At 39.4% G+C, this 21,566-nt stretch overlaps 1 protein-coding gene across 1 annotated transcript; it reads right to left on the reverse strand.

Annotated features, from left to right (window-relative positions):
- Nucleotides 1-12,580: 12,580 nt before the first annotated feature.
- Nucleotides 12,581-21,545, reverse strand: rab38a (RAB38a, member RAS oncogene family). Its single transcript, XM_044353074.1, has 3 exons — nt 21,011-21,545; nt 17,006-17,286; nt 12,581-13,359 (listed from the first exon to the last, which is right to left on the reverse strand). Exons 1-3 carry the CDS (start codon nt 21,210-21,212, stop codon nt 13,204-13,206), a joined length of 639 nt encoding a protein of 212 aa, XP_044209009.1. The 5' UTR covers nt 21,213-21,545; the 3' UTR covers nt 12,581-13,203.
- Nucleotides 21,546-21,566: the final 21 nt, after the last annotated feature.

Here is a 21,566-nt window from a genome sequence, read left to right on the forward strand (position 1 = left end):
GGCATTTTTTTTTCTATTTTCTGACATTTTGTTGCAAAGATGAATCAATTAACTGATAAAAATAAGTGGAAGACAAATGAAAAAATGAAAATAATGTTAGCTGCAGCTCTATTGTTCACAAACTGGCCCACTCAGGTGTCCACCAGCATATTTCAGCAGCCATATGGGTTTGGTTTTCCCAACAGAACCACTAACTGTTTAATTTTAGTCTCCCCTAAATCTGCTACTACTAATAAATATTTCAGTTTAGGAACTTTACAGTCCAGTTAATCTTGTTCAGGAATCTTGATCAGGACAGTAAAAGTCAAAGATGCAATGTCACAGTCATTAGCACATCACTCACTTGTTAAATATCATATCTGTTTTGTTGTGAGGTCGGACATTAAGTATAAGAAGTTATGATAGTTTTTCAAAAATGATGATCATCAGGACACTAAAGCAGGAATACATCTGTACCCCATAAATTGTGATATTTAGTGCATTTTTGGAAGATGCATCATGAATTTTCTCCCTCTTTGATCAAATGCAAAATGTTGAGTCAAAAAAAGAAGCACTATAAGTGTTTAATTCTCAGGACCGTGAAAACCTGACACTGATGTTTTAGATCGATGAAAGATGCTTCACTATCAAGCTCTATTCTAACCGTGTTGAAAATATTGATTTAATGTCATCTACATTTAGTTGGTTAACCACAGGAATTAGAGCAAACAGCAACAGAGCAAATATCTTTCCTTTATTGTGTGTTTATATTCAGTGTTTATGACCATGCACACATCTGTGAGTGGGGCCATAATGACAGTTTTGCTACTATCTGTGGCAATTAGAGGGCAGATTCAGCGTTGCTATTTCATGAAAACAAATATATCTCTCTTCTGTGTGTGCATAACCAGGTGTTTGTTCGTAAAGGACAGTTGCAGAAGGAGATAGTGTGCCTATGACGCCGTGCATGCAGGAGCGTCTGCCAGCCCCCGGCACTCCATCAAAGGCAACAAGATGGGGACAGAAAGAGAAAAAGACATGAAAGCGAGACAGGGGGATGGAGACGAGAGAGGGCTTGTGTTACAAGGCATATGGCCTGTGTGAGGAGACAGATGTTTCTGTGTGGAGGGGCGAAGTGAGCACACACACGTCCTGTTGCATCAGCTATTGCAATCCCCTCATGGGATGAACAGACAGATGTGTAGAGAGGGCGCACTGGCACGCTGGGACTCTCAGAGCTGATCCGACCTTTAATGATATTCTCTCTTCTCCTTTCCACCAGTCACCATCACCATCTCCTTATCATCAGTGTCGCACTTTCCTCCAGAGTTGCTCATACTCTGGCATCTCATCTCTCATAGTTCTCTTTTCACTCTCTTACTTTTCCAATATTAGCTCTTCAAGAGGTGTCAGTGACTAATATTGACAGTTTCTATCAGTTAATAACAATTTAGCAGTGACTAAAATTAGATTAAAAGTAAACATCTCAGTACAACATGAAATACAAACAGTTAATACCATCACTGCTTTGAGAAAACTTCCAGAAAAATATCCAATTTTTTAGGAGCCGCTGTGGTAGACAATTAATATGATTGTAGCATCTTTCAAATTACTTTGATAACACTCTTTCTTTGTTTGTAGAATAATTATACAATCCCATAAAAAAAACTGGTGCTGTTTGATACAGCCACCTGGTTACCAGAGTTGGGAATTTTCAAAGCTTACACATGCAGTTGGCTTTAAAATCCCAGATGATCACTGAGTGCTTGTAGTGTGGCAGTGGCAGCTGAACTGGCAGAGCTAAAATCTGTACACCTTTAACAGATGATATCTATTAAAGGAATAGTTCAACATTTTGAGGAAATTTGTTTATTTACTTTTCCAGAGTTATGAGAAGAATGACACCATTCTCATGTTTGTGTGCTAAGTATGAAGCTAGAGCCAGAAGTCAATTAGCCTAGCTTAGCATAAAGCCTGAATACAGGGGGAAACAGCTAGTCTGGCTAAGATTTGGAATATTCCCACCAGCACCTCTAAAGCTCAGTAAAGAACACGCTGCATCTTTGTTAAGTAGTAGTATTTTTATGTAACATAAAAATTACATATAAATCTATAGGTCTATGTGGAATCCAAACCTGGCTACCTCAGTCCAGGAAGTCACTGTTGTTTGCCAAGAAATAGTCCCACCATGCAACTTCCCATAAAGTCATAAAATGTTATTTTCATATTCCTCTTCATTTCTTACCACTACCATTTAATGGAGAAATGATTTGAATAGGATAATGTGTGTTTTTATCTACTGGGTGTCTATTGTATAGGAGCAGCCTGTCACCCTATATTCTTCCACCTAGACTAGTGCACTAACCAACACCAAACTTATGACTAAAGATCCTGGGTAGAAGAAATGGAAAAATAAAACCCTACCTCTTAGTTGCCTCTAAAACAGGTTCAGACCCTGATCACATTTGCAAAATAGACCTTAACATTATTTTGTTTTCAGATAATATGTGTATTTCTTCTCCTAATGTACTTGTATCCTCTGTCTTTTCTCGCCTTGCTTTCTGTAAATGTGGACAGATGAGTACGGCGTCAGGTCTCAGGTGGTCTCATGTCTTTGCCCTGTTTTTCCCTCATTCCCTCTCCCAGGGACAGAGATTGTTGCTAACACAGCTATAAATCACAATGTGTGTGTGTGTGTGTGTGTGTGTGTGTGTGAGAGAGAGAGAGAACAAGAGAGAGAGACTTGATCAAGGAGCAGAGTAAAGCAAAGGAGAAGACATAGAGGGATGGTGAAGGTGTGACAAACAGAGGTTGAAAATTCAGTTTGCATTGCATTTGCAACATTCCCAAGGTGTAATGGGTTACTGCAATGCCAACACGTGACACAGTTTGCAGTCTTAGCATTTAAAGAGAAGATTTAAATTAAACTTGAGTGTCTTATTGTTGAGAAAAATGCAAATCTTTGGCTGCGGTCTTAGATCTTCTTAAACAGATCATTTTTATTGTTTTCTAGCAAGTTTCCACAGATAAGCTGTCATGATATTGTACCGTCGTATAAATGTAACAACCTGTCAATAAACAGAGATTTATCTTTATTTATCATATAGATATTTGAATAAGAGGCTTTTTGCTGGATCCTTATTCCATTTTAATTTACACAAGTCTGTTTCCATCTTAAGAGGAGGCTGTAGCTCTGAGTGGTGGAACAGGTTGGCCATTAATTGCGTGGTTGGTGGTTTGATCCCCGGCTCCTCCTGCCCTTATGTTAAAGTGTCCTTTAGCAAGATACTGTAACCGAAAATGTCCTGCCAGTGTTTCATCAACAGTACCAACCAAAGCCCTGAAGCAAGTGTCTTGAGCAAGACACCAAACCCAAACTTAGTCATTTACTGGAGTGTGATCTGGATAAGAGCGTCAGCTGATTTGGTATAAATGTAAACATAGCATCAGACTGTTATTGCAGATTTGATCTTGTGAAAGGATTAGATGTTTTGACAGATGCAGGTCACATTCCTTGACCTTGCATGTGATGTGTAGCATGATGTGTGTTAATAAGGCCATAATCTGCTCTTGGTGCTGTGGGTGATACTATAACCACTGGGTCAGGGTTACACTCCGGTTTTAGTCTTAGGTAGAAAAGGATGTCACATGCTTTCATAACTGAACAACTAAACAACCACAAATGCAGTAAGTCAGAGAGATGATGTTTTTTTACTGTTAGCATGATATTAAATTAGCATTTATCAACTTTTTTGGCCACCTGGCGGCAGCAGAACCAGCTGTAAAAACAACACAGACATATTATCACCTTTTAAAGTTGTTATCTCCTTTTCACTCTGGTGTCCTCTTGCTCCTGAGACAATCCGACTATTTAACTGCTAGATGCGCCACTAAGTTCATTAGCTGGTTGCAAACTTTATCATGTTTTGCTGGGCTGAGTTTATCAGAGCATTTCTGCTGAAAATAGCTGCTTACAGCGGCTGGAAACAAGGTTGATGAGAGTGAACCAAAACAGTGAAGTTTTGGTTATAGACCAAAACAATGAGCTTGAAAGATGTTAAAGCTGAAGGGCTGCAGGGAACTGCAGAGTCAGGTGGTAAATATCTGTGGGTTCATCAAGCAAGCCCTTTCATATTACACACAGTCATGTGAGCCATGGTTAATATAAAATATTGATAAGTGCAGCTTTTAAGTCTGACCTTTAAGAAATCTATTTGACATTAGACTCTTGAATGAATATGCATGTGCTGTCACTAGTATTTGTTTTCATGTATTACCCTCTAGTGCACAAATACAAATCAGACAGATGGAGGGTTTGCCACAGTATTTTGATCCTTTGTTTACAAGGTTGCCAGTCTATTTTATCTAGCTTTGAAACAACCTCCAACACCAGTGGGGTACTAGAAATGCCTGAGGGTCACAAGCCTGATTGAGTTAAGCAGTCTCAGGGTTTTGATGCTTAAGCGGTAAAGCTGTGAATTAATGGGCCGTGTGTGTGTACCGTGTAAGGCAAAGAGAGGGAGGGAGGTATGGTGAGTTACAGCTCCCTTATGTAGGGATATCCCACCACCAAGTCTATACAGGTCATTAGAGCGAGAATCCAAACATACATACACACACATAAATATACACCCTGGCAGCCTCACTGCAATTTATTACCTCTATTTATATCTGTTACAGTTGTGGAGGGGAGGGAGGGAATAGGATGAGAACTCAGGGATTGGAAGACGCAGGGAAATAGGGCAAGAGCTGGAGAGAAAGAGGTACAGAGGACGGCAGGGGAGAGAGAGAGGTAGAAAAGAGAGGGAGGAGGAGGGAGTGAGAGAAAACAGAATATGAGAAGAGGAGAAAACATAGAAAGAGACTAAGAGGGACCGAGACAGACGAGTGAAGAGGCAGCTGAGATCTTGCGAAACGAGACGACATCCTCTGTTGCCATGACAACTGCCTCCATGTGAGCGATCACTCGGTCCCATGCTCACTCGCCCACACAGACAGGGGCACACACATACACACACACACATAACTCAGAGACTCAACTCTTGAATGTGCCCTAAAACTCCCACGCTGCCTGGCTGCTACCTCTCATCCGCCCACCTCCCTCCTCCTCCAACCTCCCACGCTCCATCCATCCATCCATCCATCTATCCATGCAGTCTACGTCCTATCACATCACCATCCCTGATTCCCTGTAGTTCATCTTCCATCCTTATACATGTCCAGGGCGTAGTTTCTGACCTTTAGGAATTTCTTTTGAGTTACCAGAGACATAAACAGTCTCTAAAGTTGTGACAGTTATACTGAATATTGAAAACAGTGCCGACATTTAACATTTTGATATAGAGAAGAACAAAAGTTTTGAGATATTGCAGTTTGGGATTCTTAGTTTTTAACATTTCATCTCTGGTTTTACTTATTAATCTTTTTTTTCATGGATGTCTATGTACGTATTTATGCAGCTAGATTATGTGTAATTAATGGAGAGGTGGGAGTTTGTTGGTATGCAGTGTGTGTGTGCAATGCTACACATCCACTGCTAGATAGCGCTGTAAGGCACCGCAGAGAGGACCACAGCTGTTGGACTGAATCCACAGACACTCACAGTGACTCCAGAGTACAAATTAATGCATGTGTGTAAAAAAAAAAAAAAAAAACATGCACACACACACACACACACACACACACACACACAGATACACAGTGGAAATGATCTGGCTTTTAATAATTCTGGCAAGGACAGAACACATTGAGCACAAGGTCACATTAACATGGATATTCTGTACACATGGTGTTCAGTACACATGCACAAGAGGAGAGACAGTTGGCACAGTGGGGAAGGGCATTGTAGCCATTGTAGCCACGTAGCCTTTTCCCTGCCAAGGCAAAGAGAGCCAGCAAACACTCTGCTACACACCACCACAAACACACACACACACACATAAGCAGTGGCCTTGGCCAAAAGACCCAGCCCAGGGACAAATACACTGCAGCAGCAATCAACTTCCTGAGCAGAGATACACTTGTTATGAAGTGGTCAAACCATTAAATCCATACAGGTATAAATTATACTGACATTTTCTACCTCCTTTGTCCACAATATAAAGCATGAATTTGTATGATAATGTAGGTAAAAAATAGGTGCTGATATATTGCAGGATAGATATGAAGACACTAACAAAACACACTTTTTTGGGCATCAGTATTGCCCCCTTAAAACTCAATATGTGTTCCATATTGAATTTCAGTATAAAGCATACCGGTCTGTGTCCCTTTCTATTTCTTTGCATTTCTGAAATAAATGCCAGCCATCGTAATATCCCCCTGCAGCGCAAGATACATCATACACATGTCATCATTCCACTAGATTTGAATGAGAAACAAATGGCCAAGAAGACATTCATTTATTTTCTTCACCCACATCCTTCTTGTTTAGCATGATGGAGGACTTGTGTCTCTCCCTGTATGCGCTGGGTAAAAAGCAGCATAAAAAGGTAAACAATTTCAAAGGTTAAAACAGACAATTACACACTTGCCTTTGGGCAGTCTACTCTCCAGCACAGCAAGAAAATTAATTTTGTGAATTTGATGAAATTAATATTTCTTGCTGTGAGTTGGTATTGCTGATCACTGAGCCAATGTGTCACCTTCTACGCAGACAGTCTGTTCAAATCAGAAGTGGTCTCTCTGATGATCTGTGTGCTTGTATGGAGGAGAGATCAAATTTGCAACTTTGACAAGTTTTCAAACAAGGCAGTGATCCAACTGCATAATAAACTGTCTATGATGAGTACATAGAGTTAATATTTCTTGTTTCAAGACACAGAATTTATATACATACATGATATACAAATTAATTTTAACTTAAATTTTAAGTTAAACTCAAACAAGGCATGCAAGGAAACTATATACCAACAATCCACTGAACTCTCTGGGATTTTCCAGTCTTTTACTGTAAAAACAGATGATTCGTCTCCTGTTTCTTTCATGAAGTGTTGTTAAAACACCCAGTTATCATACACAAACAGGCAGATGTTGTAGGCTTTCTCTCAGAGGTTCAAAACTATGTTTGACAGTAGGGTCAAACAGGTGAAACTAAGTTGATTCTGTTTGTCAATGATAATCATCACACAAGCATCAACAATATAGTAATCTAAAACTTACAAAGTTACAAGACTAATTACAAAATTACAGCTTAATTCTGGTGCAACAATAACAAAGTCAAACTTCATCAACAGCCTGTGTTGTGGTCCTCTGTCTCTGCCTTTGTACACTAATTACTTCTGAATGTTTGGCTCATTTGAAGTGTAGTGCAGCTACAGTGGAAGCACTGTCTGGCTCAGGCAGAGATATATGTTGCCTTAAGCTCCAACAGCGCAGTGTTGAAAAAAAAAAGATGCCAGTGGGCTGGTTTTCCCAGTCAGGATCTTGGCCAGCTGGAAGCATATCACACACTTATAGGTCATTTGCTCTTGAACTTTACCTATAGCAGTCCATCAGTCCATTAGAGGACAGAAAAAGTACAGAAATACCTATAATAGTTACTTGAAGTAACTCCAGGTGTGAATTTAAGCACAGCCCTCCACCTGGCCCTTTATTCTTGACTCACTGAGTTCAAGAGAAGCAGACCGGCAGTCTTGATCCAGTGTTTTATGGGCCGTGCTGCCACTCAACTGGGCACCAAATCCTCTCAGGATCCTGAGCAATGAGTGGGTTAACCAATAGGAAAGCCTGAGGGCTACAGATGTATTCAAAGACATGAAATTAACCTCTATTATATCCTGTATGCTTCCACAAACATCCTCCTCAAATGCTTGAATCATTTGTTAGTTTCAGTCTAATTTCCACACTAAATGAATCAAATACTCGGCCTAATTGCAACGCAAATTACCATTTTTCAGAGGGAATATTACTAATTTGCATTGACATGCGAATGGCCTCATGAAAAACAAACAAAATACTTCCGCTTACACAGCAAGCTTGTAATTCCCCTCGAATCTGAAAGTACCAAGCCTTTCAGGCTGGTATTGATGACAAAACAATATTAGGTCCCACACAGATGTGTCAAATAGTTTCTACTGCAAGTGTAAACACACCCTCAAGTGTAATCAATAGTGCATTTGTGTGTGTGTGTGACCTGGGTCTGGTATTGCGATGGATTCTATCTATGGCCTCACTGGTTGTGAGTGATGACTCATTGAAAGCAGGCCTTTGATATTCCACATAGCACTCCATTTAAAACTCACTGCGACTTCTGCTGCTGTGAGGTCGGTCACACACACACACACAGACAAGCACTCGCACTTATCGATCAAAGTTGGAGGTGCAGCCGCTATTTTCATTCATCCTGAGTCTCCCTCAGCTGCTGCTATTGATTCTTTTTTACTGTGTGTTTAATTCACAGCCAGAGTATGCCTGCCACAGCCTCTACTCCTAACACTTCTCTCAGTGTTTATCAACCATATACTGGCACTACATCAGCGCTCATAACATTTTATTATTTGCACTTAAACTAATGTATCAGTGCTGCAAGATCCTTTATCTGCAATGGGTCATTTTTCACATGAGGACAAGTAACTGGAATTACAGTGGGATATATGAATATGTGTCTTTGTGTAACCAAAGTTTGTAAGAAGAAATCTTTGTAAACATCACTGAGGCATTGAGCAGGTTCCATTTGAAGGCCATTGCAATCATGCAATGCAATTTAACAGACACATAAAGCTGTGTGCATATACAGTACTGTGCAAAAGTTTCAGGCACTTTAGATTTGCTTAGATTCAATATGCAAACCATCAAGGAGGCTTCTGATCTGTCCCAAATTTATTCTGCAGCATGACAATGACCCCAAACATACAGCCAGAGTCATAAAGAACTATCTTCAGCAACGAGAAGAAAGAGGAATCCTGCAGCAGATGGTTTGGCCCCCACAGAGCCCTGATCTCAACATCATGGAGTCAGTCTGGGATTACATGAAGAGACAGAAGCAACTGAGACACCTAAATCCACAGAAGAACTGTGGCAACTTCTCCAAGATGCAGGAACAACCTTAAAAAACTGTACAGGTGTACTGAGGAGAATTGGTGCTGTATGAAATGCAAAGCGTGCTCACAACAATTATCGATTTCATTTAGGTTTCTTCTGTTTGTACTGAACTTTGTATGAAGTTAATTGATTTAAAAAAACTTGGAATTATTTTTGAAAGCGTCCTCACTTTCACCTTTACTTTTCGTGCATAAAACTTTTGCACAGTATTGTATATTGGTGTGTAAATGTCTGTGTGTGTGTGTTTCAGTCAGTGTGCGTGTGAAAAAGAGAGAGAGAAAGACTTTAAGTCATCCTGAAATCACGTGCAGCTTATTTTCTTCTTATCCTGTATGACTGAGAAGTCTTGTGATTATAGTCCCTTGTTATGGTTCCCTTCTCTCTCTCTCTCTCTCTCTCTCTCTCTCTCCTTTTTTCCCTTCTCTCCCTGTTTAAGAAATCAAGAAGGACTAGAAGGACAGGGCCTGTAAGTAAAGAGAAATGAAACTATCACTCACTCTGCAGCTTGTTGCCGTAGAGACCAGCAAAAAGCGAGAGATGAATCTGTGAAATCTTCTGATCATCTGTGTGTGTGTGTGTGTGTGTGTGTGTGTGTGTGTGTGTGTGTGTGTGTGTGTGTGTGTGTGTGAGGAGGGTGCCTGTGTGGGTGTACAGAGAAGGGGGTCGGCATCTGACACACAGCAGAGGAAAATTCCCACATAACTCTTCGGTCTGCGCAGAGCCTCGCTCCCTCACCCCCCTGCCCTGTGTTTTCTCTCACAAATTGTTACATCAGTGCTGAAAATCAGATCCCATTATTGCAAATTAGAGAGTGACACCATCTTTTTCCGTTGCATGACCTAACCTCTAAACCAATATCCGACAGACACTGTGCAAAACAATAGATGTGTCTTTGGCTCTCGGAAGATGAAAAGAAGTATTAAGCGAGGCACAAAATGTTATCTTTGTGAGGCAATAATGAGACAGAGTGTATCTGAGACAGGAGAAAAGAGAGGACTGGTGGAGGCAAAAGACTGAAAAAGATGTTTTGGTGCAGTACGCGTACATTTTTTTAAAATTCACATCTTACTTGAATTCTTTTTATGTGACCAAATTCCAGGGGCCTGTACATTTCTAATGTGAGGCTTTCTTAATGCGATTGCTTCCATTCTGTCACAGGAGGTGTTAAAAATGCATTTTCAGATATATTGGAAGCTTATGTAGGTATGAATGTAAAGGTGGCAAAGTCCTCTGTGTTTGCTGGCTGCAGTCACATGGCAGGTCAGAGGCAGGTCACAGAGGAAAAAAACAACCAGATCTGTTGTGCTAGAATCTAAACTTTTCCTCAGTGAAACTGGATTTTCAGCATATTAGCAGGAGTGACCGGTAACACATACAGTGAGAAAAATGTGGAAAAAATGTAATGCTCCTCACCAAGTAATGAATGGATGTTTGTCCACAGAGATCCACAGTTCTGTACCAGAAGATATTTAAACCACATCAATAAATCTCTAAATTGAAAACAATCTGACGCTGTCTGATTGAAGAAATCTTTATCTAAAGATGATTCATCATGTTCATCATGTCAATCCAGCAATGAAGATGAAGCTTTGAGCACAAATCAGGTGTCTTGTATGTTAACTGGCTGCTTAACTGATATGGATGATGGTGTATTAACTAACAACATCTTCGATAGACATTTGACCTTAGCGGTTGTGAAATTCTCATTATAAAACTTTTCCCTTTATCTTTTTTGAAGACGTGATTCATAACAAGGCTGCAAATTTTGATTCTGCAGCAACAAGATGGTTTGAGTGATGTCAGTCAAGTGTGAGCTGGTGTCACGATCACAAAACACATTAACTGGACCGTGATATGACTGTACAAACAACCTTGAAATAGATTTTCATTGCACCAGGGATTTAAAAAGATTTTGTGTTTTCTCCTCTGGAGACCCATCTAAATTTCTGTTGTTAGATTTGAAACAAAAAAAGTCTGTAAATACTGTTTGTAAGAGGACACAGACATGGTGGAGAGTAAAAAGCCTGATTACAGAATTATTGCCCACATCTGTTTTTTTCAGTGATTCATGAGTGAAATCTGTCAACAAGTGAAATGATTAAATCAAATTATCCTCTAGCATTACGATTCCTGCATGAGCCATCATTAAGAGAAGTGATACTTCTTGAGGTACAATGTGATGATAAGAAATGATTTGTGAAACTGTTGCTAAAATAAAGACAGAGGAACTATAGTTAGTCAGTCAGTCAGTCAGGAGAGCTATGGTTTATTCATATGAACATGTTGAAAACTGGATACATCTTTGGTCCTATAATCTGTCTTAGTATACTGTATATAATATGTACATGTTTGTATATATATCTGCATTTATCCCATAATTACAAATATTACAAATTATGAACAGTGGAATAGAAATTTAATATAAAACCATTGAATTAAAATCAAAATGGAAACATTAGACATTATCCTTATTTGATACATGCACGATGTTTGTCATAGAATTTTGAATATGTTGCCATGGAAACGAGTTAAACTCTACCTCAGTGTATAAAACAGTGGTGAAAAGTAAAGTAAGGTCATTATATATATTTTTAAGTGCACTTATAAATAAAATATAGTGAACATATCTATTGAAGAAATTAAATAAAATGGGTTGTATTAGAAAAGGCACTTTAATTACATCAATATACTCTGATATACATTACATTAATGGAGCCAGCAGTTGTACATGAGGAGAGACAAGAAAGGACTGGCCCCATTTATCAAAATGTATGCAAAATAAAATAAAGCCAGATCTGGAGAAACCATAGCTAGGTATGTAACTGTAGTGTTATTGGAGCTGAGGGAGAACTGCTTTGGAAGTGAGATATACATTTGCTTTTTTGGTAACACTTTATTTTACAGGTCTTTTAATTTTATACAAATTTCCTGAAAATTTTGAGTAATTTGCAGGTATTTAATAGTTAATGTTTTAAGAAGAGAGTGGTGCAATTTGGTACAAATTTTTTTGTATCTGAATTCCTATGTTCATGCGGAATTGATAATTTGCAAAAATAAATTAGACTCAATAGAATAAATTAGACTCTTAAGTTTCTTTTACTAACAGAAAACACTTTGGATAGTTTTCAGTGTGTGTGTGTCAAACTAGTAGGATATTTGTTTCTTAAAGGTGCAGTGTGTAGGATTTAGTGGCATCTAGCGGTGAGGTTGCAGATTGCAACAAACTGAATACCCCTCCCCTTCCAAGCATGTAGGAGAACCTACAGTGGCCGCAAAACTTGCGAAAAATGCGAAAGGCCCTCAACATGGCAGGCAGTAAATATATAGGGCTCATTATAATGTAACAAAAACACAACAATTCTTATTTTCATTTGATTAGTGTATAATCAAATGATTAGTGATGATTTCATTTGATTATACACTAATAAAATTAAAATGCTAATATATCGTTTGAAACACAAAATTACACACTGAACAGAATTTCTGCAATATGAATCCAAAAATAATAACTGGGCACTTACCAACTAAACCAACTTAACACCTTTTTCTGTTTTTTCATATAATTTGTACCAAATTGCACCACAGTCTCTGTAAAATGTTCTAACAATTAACTGTAATATACCTGCAATTTACTCAAATTTCCAGGCAGGGAGTATAAAATTAAGGGACCTGTAAAATAAAGAGCTTTTGTCTGCTTATTAGTCCAGAATACAGAAAACGAGGAGAAAGAAGTGAGCACAGACAAACTCAAAGAGAGAGAAAAGACTGGGCTCGAGACTGAGATGGAGAAGAGAAAAAAGGGGAGAAAGAGAGACAAGTACCCTGGTTTGTAAATAGAGTTTACCTCCATGGACCTTTAGTGCAAGATATACTGTCTGCATGTGTTCATTAACTGTGTCTCCATGGTTACCGAAGTGGCAGAGTTAAGGCTGAAGTCGCCCAGAGGGTGACCTTGCCTTTGACAAGCACACAGCTGCATCCATTTCTGCTTCAATCCAACCATTTCTTGAGCTGGCTCTCTCTCCTTCCTTCACTAACCTTCCCTGCACACCACTAAACCGGAAAAGAGTTGGCACCCATGCATTCTTCCTAAAAAAGAAAAAGTAGTTCTCCCTCTCTCTAGCTCACAGACAAACTTTGAGTGTAATGAGATACAAAAGGACATCCAACTGTCAGGAGATGTTACTGGGATCTGAAGCAGGAGGAGCATGTCCCGCCTTTGTCCTTCTCTAACTGGGGGGTGATGGTGTCAGAGACTTCAGACTGGAGCATGTCATTCTCACTGGCAATGATGTGTTTCACCAAGCAGTTCGCTGCTTCATCGATGTTGATGTTTTCCTGAAAAAAGAGCAGAAAGAGGAAAAAAACAGAGGGAGGCAAGGAAACAGAAAGAGAGATAGTATGAAAAGATGTAGAGGAGAAGAGAGGACGCAAAAAAAGTTAAATCAATTAATGCAAACATTTTTATGAAGGCAATAAATGAGTGCAGCAAGAGAAGCTAGAGAGAGCAGGTGAGTGCACAAAATGGACCATTACTAAATTAAATAGATGGATGAAGAACCAGCCAGCAGCCATCATGTGGACACAAACTGAATAGACAGTTGTGCATAAAAATCCTGCTGCCAGTGGCTTTTGTAGTTGAGGCAATCAAACAAATGTACTGAAACATCTCCCATTTAAACCAAAAAACCGGAGTAAATACAACAAAATGACCATAAAATATTTATCTATAGCATGTATACATGGACAGTGTCACAGATTAAATCTTAGTGGGATTTTTTCTTCCATAATCTACACCTGCATCTTACAAAGAATTTATCAAAATTAATTCTTAACATACTGATTAATGGGAAAGTGTCAATTGTCTTTGACAGCAGAGCAGCTGGGATGTGACATTAACAGCAGAGAATGAAAGCTGTGTCAACAAAATATAAAAAATGTAATGTTTTAAAGAAACGGTATCAGTAATGGTCTGTTTCTGGCAGTATGTTTCTAAATTCCTGAAGTGCTGCACACTCTGTGTCTTCAAGCTCCAAATCTGAATTACGTGAGATATTTTCCCACCACTCAGACTGTCATTTGTTCCACATTTCTTGTGTTTTCAATAGGCCATTATTAAAGATTACCTTGTGGAAATCATGCCTCTATTGAATATCCACAAAACAGATACAGACAGGAAACAAGAGCCAGAGAGGGAAGTGATTTGCAACTAAAATCTCTGGCCTGAATCAAAAGCGTTGCAGTCATATGAGCATCTTACAGGACTTGGCCACCAGGACACACATTTGTGCCATTATTACAACAAACATTGAGAGCTAAGAGATAATCCTCAAAAAATGGTTGTGCCTAATTCACAAACCTTCTCTATCCATCAAAATGAAACACAAGGCCACTCTCAACAGCTGCCAGAGATTAGACAGCACCCATAAAAAGGATTTAGGGCGACTTGGAAAAGAACTCAGTGCCGAATAAACTAAAGTAATGGTTCTGAGTGTTCAAGTGAAGTTCACATGAGGAGAAGAGCAGCAACGATTATTGATGAAATAGAAGCAAACACACAATTTCTTAATATGTGAATAGTGATGCAGGAGCAGTAGAAACACTGAATATTTATCAGATCTAACAGCATGCAATGTAGGATGTGATAAGATGTCGTCTGCAGCGGCAGACCCCTCTCTGTAGTGATTTATCACACTTATTGTTAGAAGTGGAAGAAAATCATATGTTAAAATCTAAATAAAACACATCTTCACCACTCTATGCAAGCTTCACTTCTTGGAGCATCCTGATGCCAAATGATTACTGTGCATGCCACATAACCGCAACATCCCTGGTTCGATTCAAGCCAGGGACCCTTGTTGCATGTCATACCCATCTCTCTCTCCCCATGTTTCCTGTCTGCCTCTTCACTACCCACTATCTACTAAAGGCATAAATGCCAAAAAAAATAGTCTTAAAAAAGAAAACGCTTCACTTCTTTCCCTGTACCCTCCTGTGTATGCAGAGCATGTCCAGCGATGTCTGAGATAAAAGTTTGGAATAATTCCTCTGGCGGGTGATTCAGGCAGTAGGCTCAGAGTGTGTCCACCGTCACCCTGATGTATTACAGACGCTATACTTTCTTGTGCCAATGACACTTGAGACATCAGTATGTACATCGCTTATTATTCATGGTCTATTTCTTTTTATATTTGCTGTTAAACATATGATGACTCCAGCTGCAAAATAGCAGCACATTTGCTACTGAGAAACAAATAGAACAAAGAGCTGTATGGCTTTGGGCTCTTCGGCATACACCGACTCGTTGGCCCAACTCGTAGGATTTTTCACACACCAGCTTCTACTGTTTGTGGAAAATATCACATGACTGGTTGTGTTGCTTTGAGGTAAAGCCTCTCAATCTCTTCTGTGGTTTACTTCCTTAGTCTAGTTTTTCAAGCAGCTTAAATCCTCAATGTATCGTAGCCTTCATTAGCATTCTTTCATAGCAGTCATTATTGTCTGTTATTGCCTCCATCACCTGTTTGTTGGTCTCTTTCTCTGTTATTTAGGAGGATATCTCAAAAACTGGTTAAATGACATTTGAATGCAAAGTTAGATTATGAGCCAAGGTATTAGTAATCAGGTTTTGGTGTAGATCCAGAATTTTTTTGCACTGCATTTACTTGAAAGAAAAAATCTTTTACAGGTACTTTATTGGCATGAATGTCTGTCACTTTTTGTATTTTGATACAGATCAGATACAGGTTAAGATTTCAAAACATTTTCTATTAATAAAATAACTTAATTGGCACGGATCATTCTCTGAGAACTTTCTATTGTCTGTTGCTGTGCAGCTTCCATAGATCTAGTACAAAACAAACAAAAAAAGAGTAAGTAAAAACTGTTCTGCATACAGCACTGTGTGTCTATGTGCCCGTCTTAGTCTATTTTCTTGCCTTACCATCCAGCTGTAAGATTCCTGCTCCACATTAGCTGCTATATTCAGGGCTTGTGCCGGTGTGTCAGTGTGTTAGTGTGTAGGTGGGTGAATCCGCAGCTGATGTCACAGTCAGAAGTCCCTCGGCACATTCTCTCATCCCTGTCTGCATGAACGCGTCCTGAATTATACTGTTCATTTACTGTGGTTTATGAAAGTTCTTTAATGTTAAATTCACATAAACATGCTGGTGTAATATTACTTGAGTAAATACATAGTAGCATAATACTTCAAAAAATCTGAAGTAATTTAGCACTCCTTTTACATCATCAAAGACATATTTTTAGTGTAATGTGCTTTTGTTCCCCTCTTGTCTTGCTCATTGTGTTGAGACACTTGTTATGGCTGAATTTGCACACATACTGGTTAAATATTCATTCATGTGCTTTCATTTTTTTTCTTTCACTTTTAATCATTTTATTATCATGAGTGATAGTCGCATATCCCAGGAGCTATCTGGGCAAAGGGCAGGAAAACACACGCAAATATAACTTTTAGTCGTGTGTGTGTGCCCAGGGATGTTTGGAAGGCTTTCCATTTTTGGCATATCTGCTATTACTATTACAGTAAGATATGTGCCAGTAAGTAGGACAGTGGACTGAAACCAACATTCCTGGACATCCTGTCTGCATGGTAGAGCACCTGATGCCAGTGCAGAGGAATGTCTGCTCTACAAAGAAGCAGCAGAGCTCAATGATTGAGGCTTTATTCATATGCAAATTATGAATAGACTGGGAGTCTGTTAAACTCAGCACTTTTTAAGGATTTTTTCACATCCTAAATGTGCCGCTGTGGTGGCTTCTCCACAGGCTGATCAGGTGCTGGGTCGGATACAGCCGAGCTGGTGGAGAGTCAGCCGGTTCTCAAGGACACCTGAACAGGAAGGACACGCCTGCTTGAACCTCAGAGCTCCTGGTTTTGTATTCACGGCATCATCCTGCTGCTTGTTTTACTACTGTGTATGTGTGTGCACGTGTGTGTGTGTGATTGTCCCATCTCTCTCACCTTAGCAGACGTCTCAAACCATCCCACAAAGCCGTTCTCCTGGCAGAACTGCTCCATCTTTATTCCGTTATTGGTCAGTACGTCCCGACCCTGGTCGCATTTGTTAGCCAATAGCACAGTGGCTACATGTTTCCCATTAGCAAGTGTCAGTTTGGAATCCAAGTCCTCCTTCCATTTGGTGATGGCCTCAAAGGAGGCGGGCCTTGTGACATCGAACACAATGAAGGCACCCATGGCCTCGCGGTAGTACACACGGGTCATGTTGCCAAACCTCTCCTGACCTGGAAGACAGACAGCAGACACATGGACAAAAACGCACACACATAAAGTTAAGGATTATTATTTGATAACAGATGATGTGTCACTTGAGCAGCAAAAACGCTTTCTGACATAGATGCTTGAATACGAGTCATCCAAGTTACTCATGTTATCACACTCCTGTCTTGTACGTGCTTGAATGCACACATTCCCTACATACCCCACCTCCTCTCTCTCTCTCTCTCTCTCACACACACACACATACACACACACACACACACACACACACACACACACACATAATCACATGCATGATTTTGCTGTTAAAATTGCTCAAACAGAGATAAGATGCAGACACGGATAGATGCAGGATATGGAGGAGAAAGGTGTCTTTGGTGTGTGTGTGTGTGTGTGCCTGTCTGTCTGTAAAAATTCCTGAGGTTAAAATTAATTCGATAAGCTCTGTTGGAATGTCGTATCTACGCTGATTTTCCCATCCATAACTTCAGCTAGAGCTCCATACAGCTGCAGAAGACTAGCCATACCTTACCAGACATTTTAACTCTGCTGTCTAACCATAAACCTAAAGGGATCCTCCTAAACAATTTTCATTCACCTGCTCTTGAGCTCAGGTGGACCAGAGCACAGGGTCAGCCGCAAAACAGCTAGAGGGAGGTGTGTTTTGTTCAAATGAAGCTCAGAAGGACAGATGTTTGTTTAAATAGGTCTTGATACATTTATTATAGTATTACAGTATCGTAATACAGTATAGTATGTGGAAAACAGTATAACTAGCTGTCTATGTAAGCTGACGTAAACCTACTAGTGTTTATTACATTATAGAGAATATTTAAGGTTACCTCATGTAAGGCAGCAATAATTTATTGGAGCTGAAGTAGAAAAGAGGCCCAAAAAGTCTGGAATTCTTCTATGAATGGTATTATTATTTTTCTTCAACTTCAACTTTAACTTTATTGTCCTAGAGGGGAAATTGGAAAGTTGTCAAAGACTAAGGTGCAGAAAAAATACATGAACCATGTGTGCATCAAGTGACAACATAAAACCTGCTCATTCATCACAATTCAATCCAAACCTGGTCTGCAGCCACAGACTTCCACAGCTCAACATACATATACTATGTGATATATTAATGTTGAATAATATACAAAGCTCCTCCAATAAGCCCCAACCCTGACTCATATTTTTACTATAAGCTTATCCAACGAGCCCTGTCACCCCATTGGCAGAGGCCACAGAAAAATGGCAGACAAAAATAGACTGGCCTAAGTTGTTGTTTGTCTTGGGAATTGCACAGAAACAGCATGTGATTTATTACATCTGTGGCATGAGAAAACTTCAGTCCATCACCAAATCCCCAAACAAATCCATGGGCTGCTGGGTGAGGTACAATACAAAACCCACAAGATATTCTTCATGTGCCTTATAAATGCCAGATGGATATTATTTGAAAAGGGATGATTAATTACCAGTTAGTCAGACTACTAGCCATGTTAAAACATACTGAAATGAATACTAAAAGTCTATGACTCAAACCAAAAGGAGAACTTTTACACTGTAATGGACAGAGCTCATCATAAGTATTAACAATTTAGGTTTTCCAACTTCAAGGCTTCCATAACTTCCGCACCCTGTGGAGAGCACATAAAGTTTTCTCGGAGGGAGACACTCATCCTTAGTTCACAATAAAAGCTTTCTGTATACAAGAGCTCGGGCCTCAAATCTCACTCACATGAGTTTGAGACACATGACTGCTTGCGCTCACTGGAGAGGGCGCACAGGAGGGGCGAGAGCAGCAGGTCAGAGGATTCTTCTGAACCTCAGCCGACACTCATGTGAGATGAGACTGCTGTAGCCTTTAGGTTTGTTATCTTACCCAACAGCATCCCAGTCAAAAGCCTTTATTATTTTTGATTGCTGTGTTGAACAAAAGCTTTCAAAGCATTAAATACCAACTGAGATATTAGAATTTCTCATTTTTATAGCAGACAGGCTAAGATATTCTCTATTTTCTTACCAAACAGACCAAATCTGAGTGACTGAGTAACATCTGGATCCCATTTAATGCGTTCAAAATACATATAAAAGTAGCCTATAAAATACAAATTCAAAATTTACAAATAATATAGAGTATCATGTGAAGAGTGCCCCACAGTTCATCGGTATTGGATGAGTGGGGGCAGGACAGGATTGCTTTTATTTCATATATACAACATAATAAATGTCTGTGTAATGTATGAATTTGACTTACTTTACTTAGGTAAAGAGAGAATTTGTGAGTCTGTCTTCTAGGTAGTTTGAGAGCAACAAGATGACTTAGACTCAGATAACAGAGATGTCAGCATATTATTAAAACATAAAAGTTTGAGGCAATAAGATAAAATCTTTCATTTTGGGGCCTAACTGACCAGGAACAATCATACTAGCTGACTGCTGCCATGGCTGCTTTCTGCTACATCACATGGTGTCATGATGCTCTTGCATATAGTCACGTGATGCCACTCAACATGGAAAGTAAGGCTCATTTTCTCTCTAAACACTTAATTGAATCTTGGCTCTTTGAAAATAATAAAGAAAGCTTAGAAACCACAACTGTACTGCCCTACAGAAGCAAGCGCCTTTAACTACATTTTGTTTCTGAAGGGTCAAAGGTCAGAGGTATGGTTTTGATAAAAAAAAGAATCAACAAAATAATATATCTTAATATATATATGATACTTTTGTACAATCAGTGATTTGACTGTAGCACTTACGGCCTTTCTATTTCATGACTCCTCTGGATTCGTGTGTAAATAAAGAAACATGTAATTGCAGAAACGCATAGCCAAGTGATTTTAAGTGAGTTATGCCAGCAGGTCAGCTGGTACACATGAGGAAAATTAACCCTAGATAACTCCCAAGATCAACCTTTACAAAAAAAAAGTTAAATAACAAGTGTGACGACATGGTCACGCGCTCATTTTCATCCCTACCCTCAAACAGTGTGTTTACAGATAAAACACAGCATACTTTGAAAGTCATCTATCAATTTTTAAAGTTTAAAAAAAAATTGTATTAATGAAAGTCACAAATATAACTTATTGCACTAACTGAAGGGAAAACTCTAAATGACAGTTTCCATCTATCCAAACCAAATTTTTGATTATCATTTGTAAATCTTTGTCTCTAATCTAAGAACAGACACCTCATAGTGTATTTGTGATTAATTTCATGTCATGTAATGTTTGAAAAAGAAAAACAAAGTGATTGTATACATAATTTCATCCACCATTAAACTGGCCACTGACATTAATGAGTTTTCAAATGCAGCCTTCAGCTCTTACCTAATTATCAATAAAGTGGGTGAATTTCGTTATTAGCTAAGAAAAGTATTTTCTATTTTGAGCTTAATCAGAAAAAAAAAATACACTATTGTCTATCAATTTTCTTTTGCTAATTAATTTCAAATGATCTGTTTCAGACTGGGGTGTCAAATCATATATGCTACTACTTTGAAACTCACCACAAATTGACATTTCTTCCTTAAAAAAAAGCTCAATCGGTTGTTCTACAAGGCTGTGGCTCACTTCAGAAACCATGCGTAAAGTTTGATTCAAAGGAAAGCAGGTGACACAAACCACCCTGCGTAAGTCATTTTAAATATCTAATTACGTTTTCCACATTTTCCTCTTTGTTTGTTTGCCATCCTGCCTTTTCACATGAGCTGTGCGTAAAGGTGATGGACTGTACCTGCAATGTCCCACAGCTGAAGGCGCACAGTCTCCTGGTCCCAGTTGAGCACTTTGAGGGCGAAGTCCACCCCGATGGTGGCTCGGTAGTTGGGGCTGAAGTTGTGATGGACATACCGTTTGATGATGCTGGTCTTACCGACCCCGAGGTCCCCTATCACAAGGATCTTATAGAGATGCTCCTTATTGTGGTTGTTCTGCATGGCGACCGAGGAGGGCGAGAGCTGAGCATGAATCCACCGTAATGGAGAGGACCGCGGGACGAAAGGGGAGAAGCACAGGACAGCCGAGGGAGAAGTAAAGAGAGTTGGGAATGAGTTGGGTGGCGGAGCACAAGAAAGGGGAGGTAAAGTACGCCCTGGCCCACAGAGGGAAGTGGATCAGAGACGTCTGGACCTTGTGACTGACGCAGAGGAGCTGACTGGGAGTGCCTCGGTGTGTTTAAAGGCCCGCAAACTGGAATAAATTAACACTTAATTAATGTTAGGTAAGTCAGCAGTGGTGGAAGAAGTCTTTATTTACTACAGCAGAAAAATACATCACAAGTCTTGTAAAAT

Source organism: Thunnus albacares, chromosome 6, assembly GCF_914725855.1.
Source record: "Thunnus albacares chromosome 6, fThuAlb1.1, whole genome shotgun sequence".
Classification (NCBI taxonomy): domain Eukaryota; kingdom Metazoa; phylum Chordata; class Actinopteri; order Scombriformes; family Scombridae; genus Thunnus; species Thunnus albacares.

Bases quoted from the DNA above. Each gene is read 5' to 3' on its own strand.
- rab38a (XM_044353074.1), bottom strand. From the start codon at position 21,212: ATGCAGAACAACCACAATAAGGAGCATCTCTATAAGATCCTTGTGATA. The intron at 17,287-21,010 runs GTACAGTCCATC...TCTGTCTTCCAG, and splicing joins TCAGCTGTGGGACATTGCAG to GTCAGGAGAGGTTTGGCAAC. The intron at 13,360-17,005 runs GTGAGAGAGATG...CTCTTTTTTCAG, and splicing joins GGTTTGAGACGTCTGCTAAG to GAAAACATCAACATCGATGA.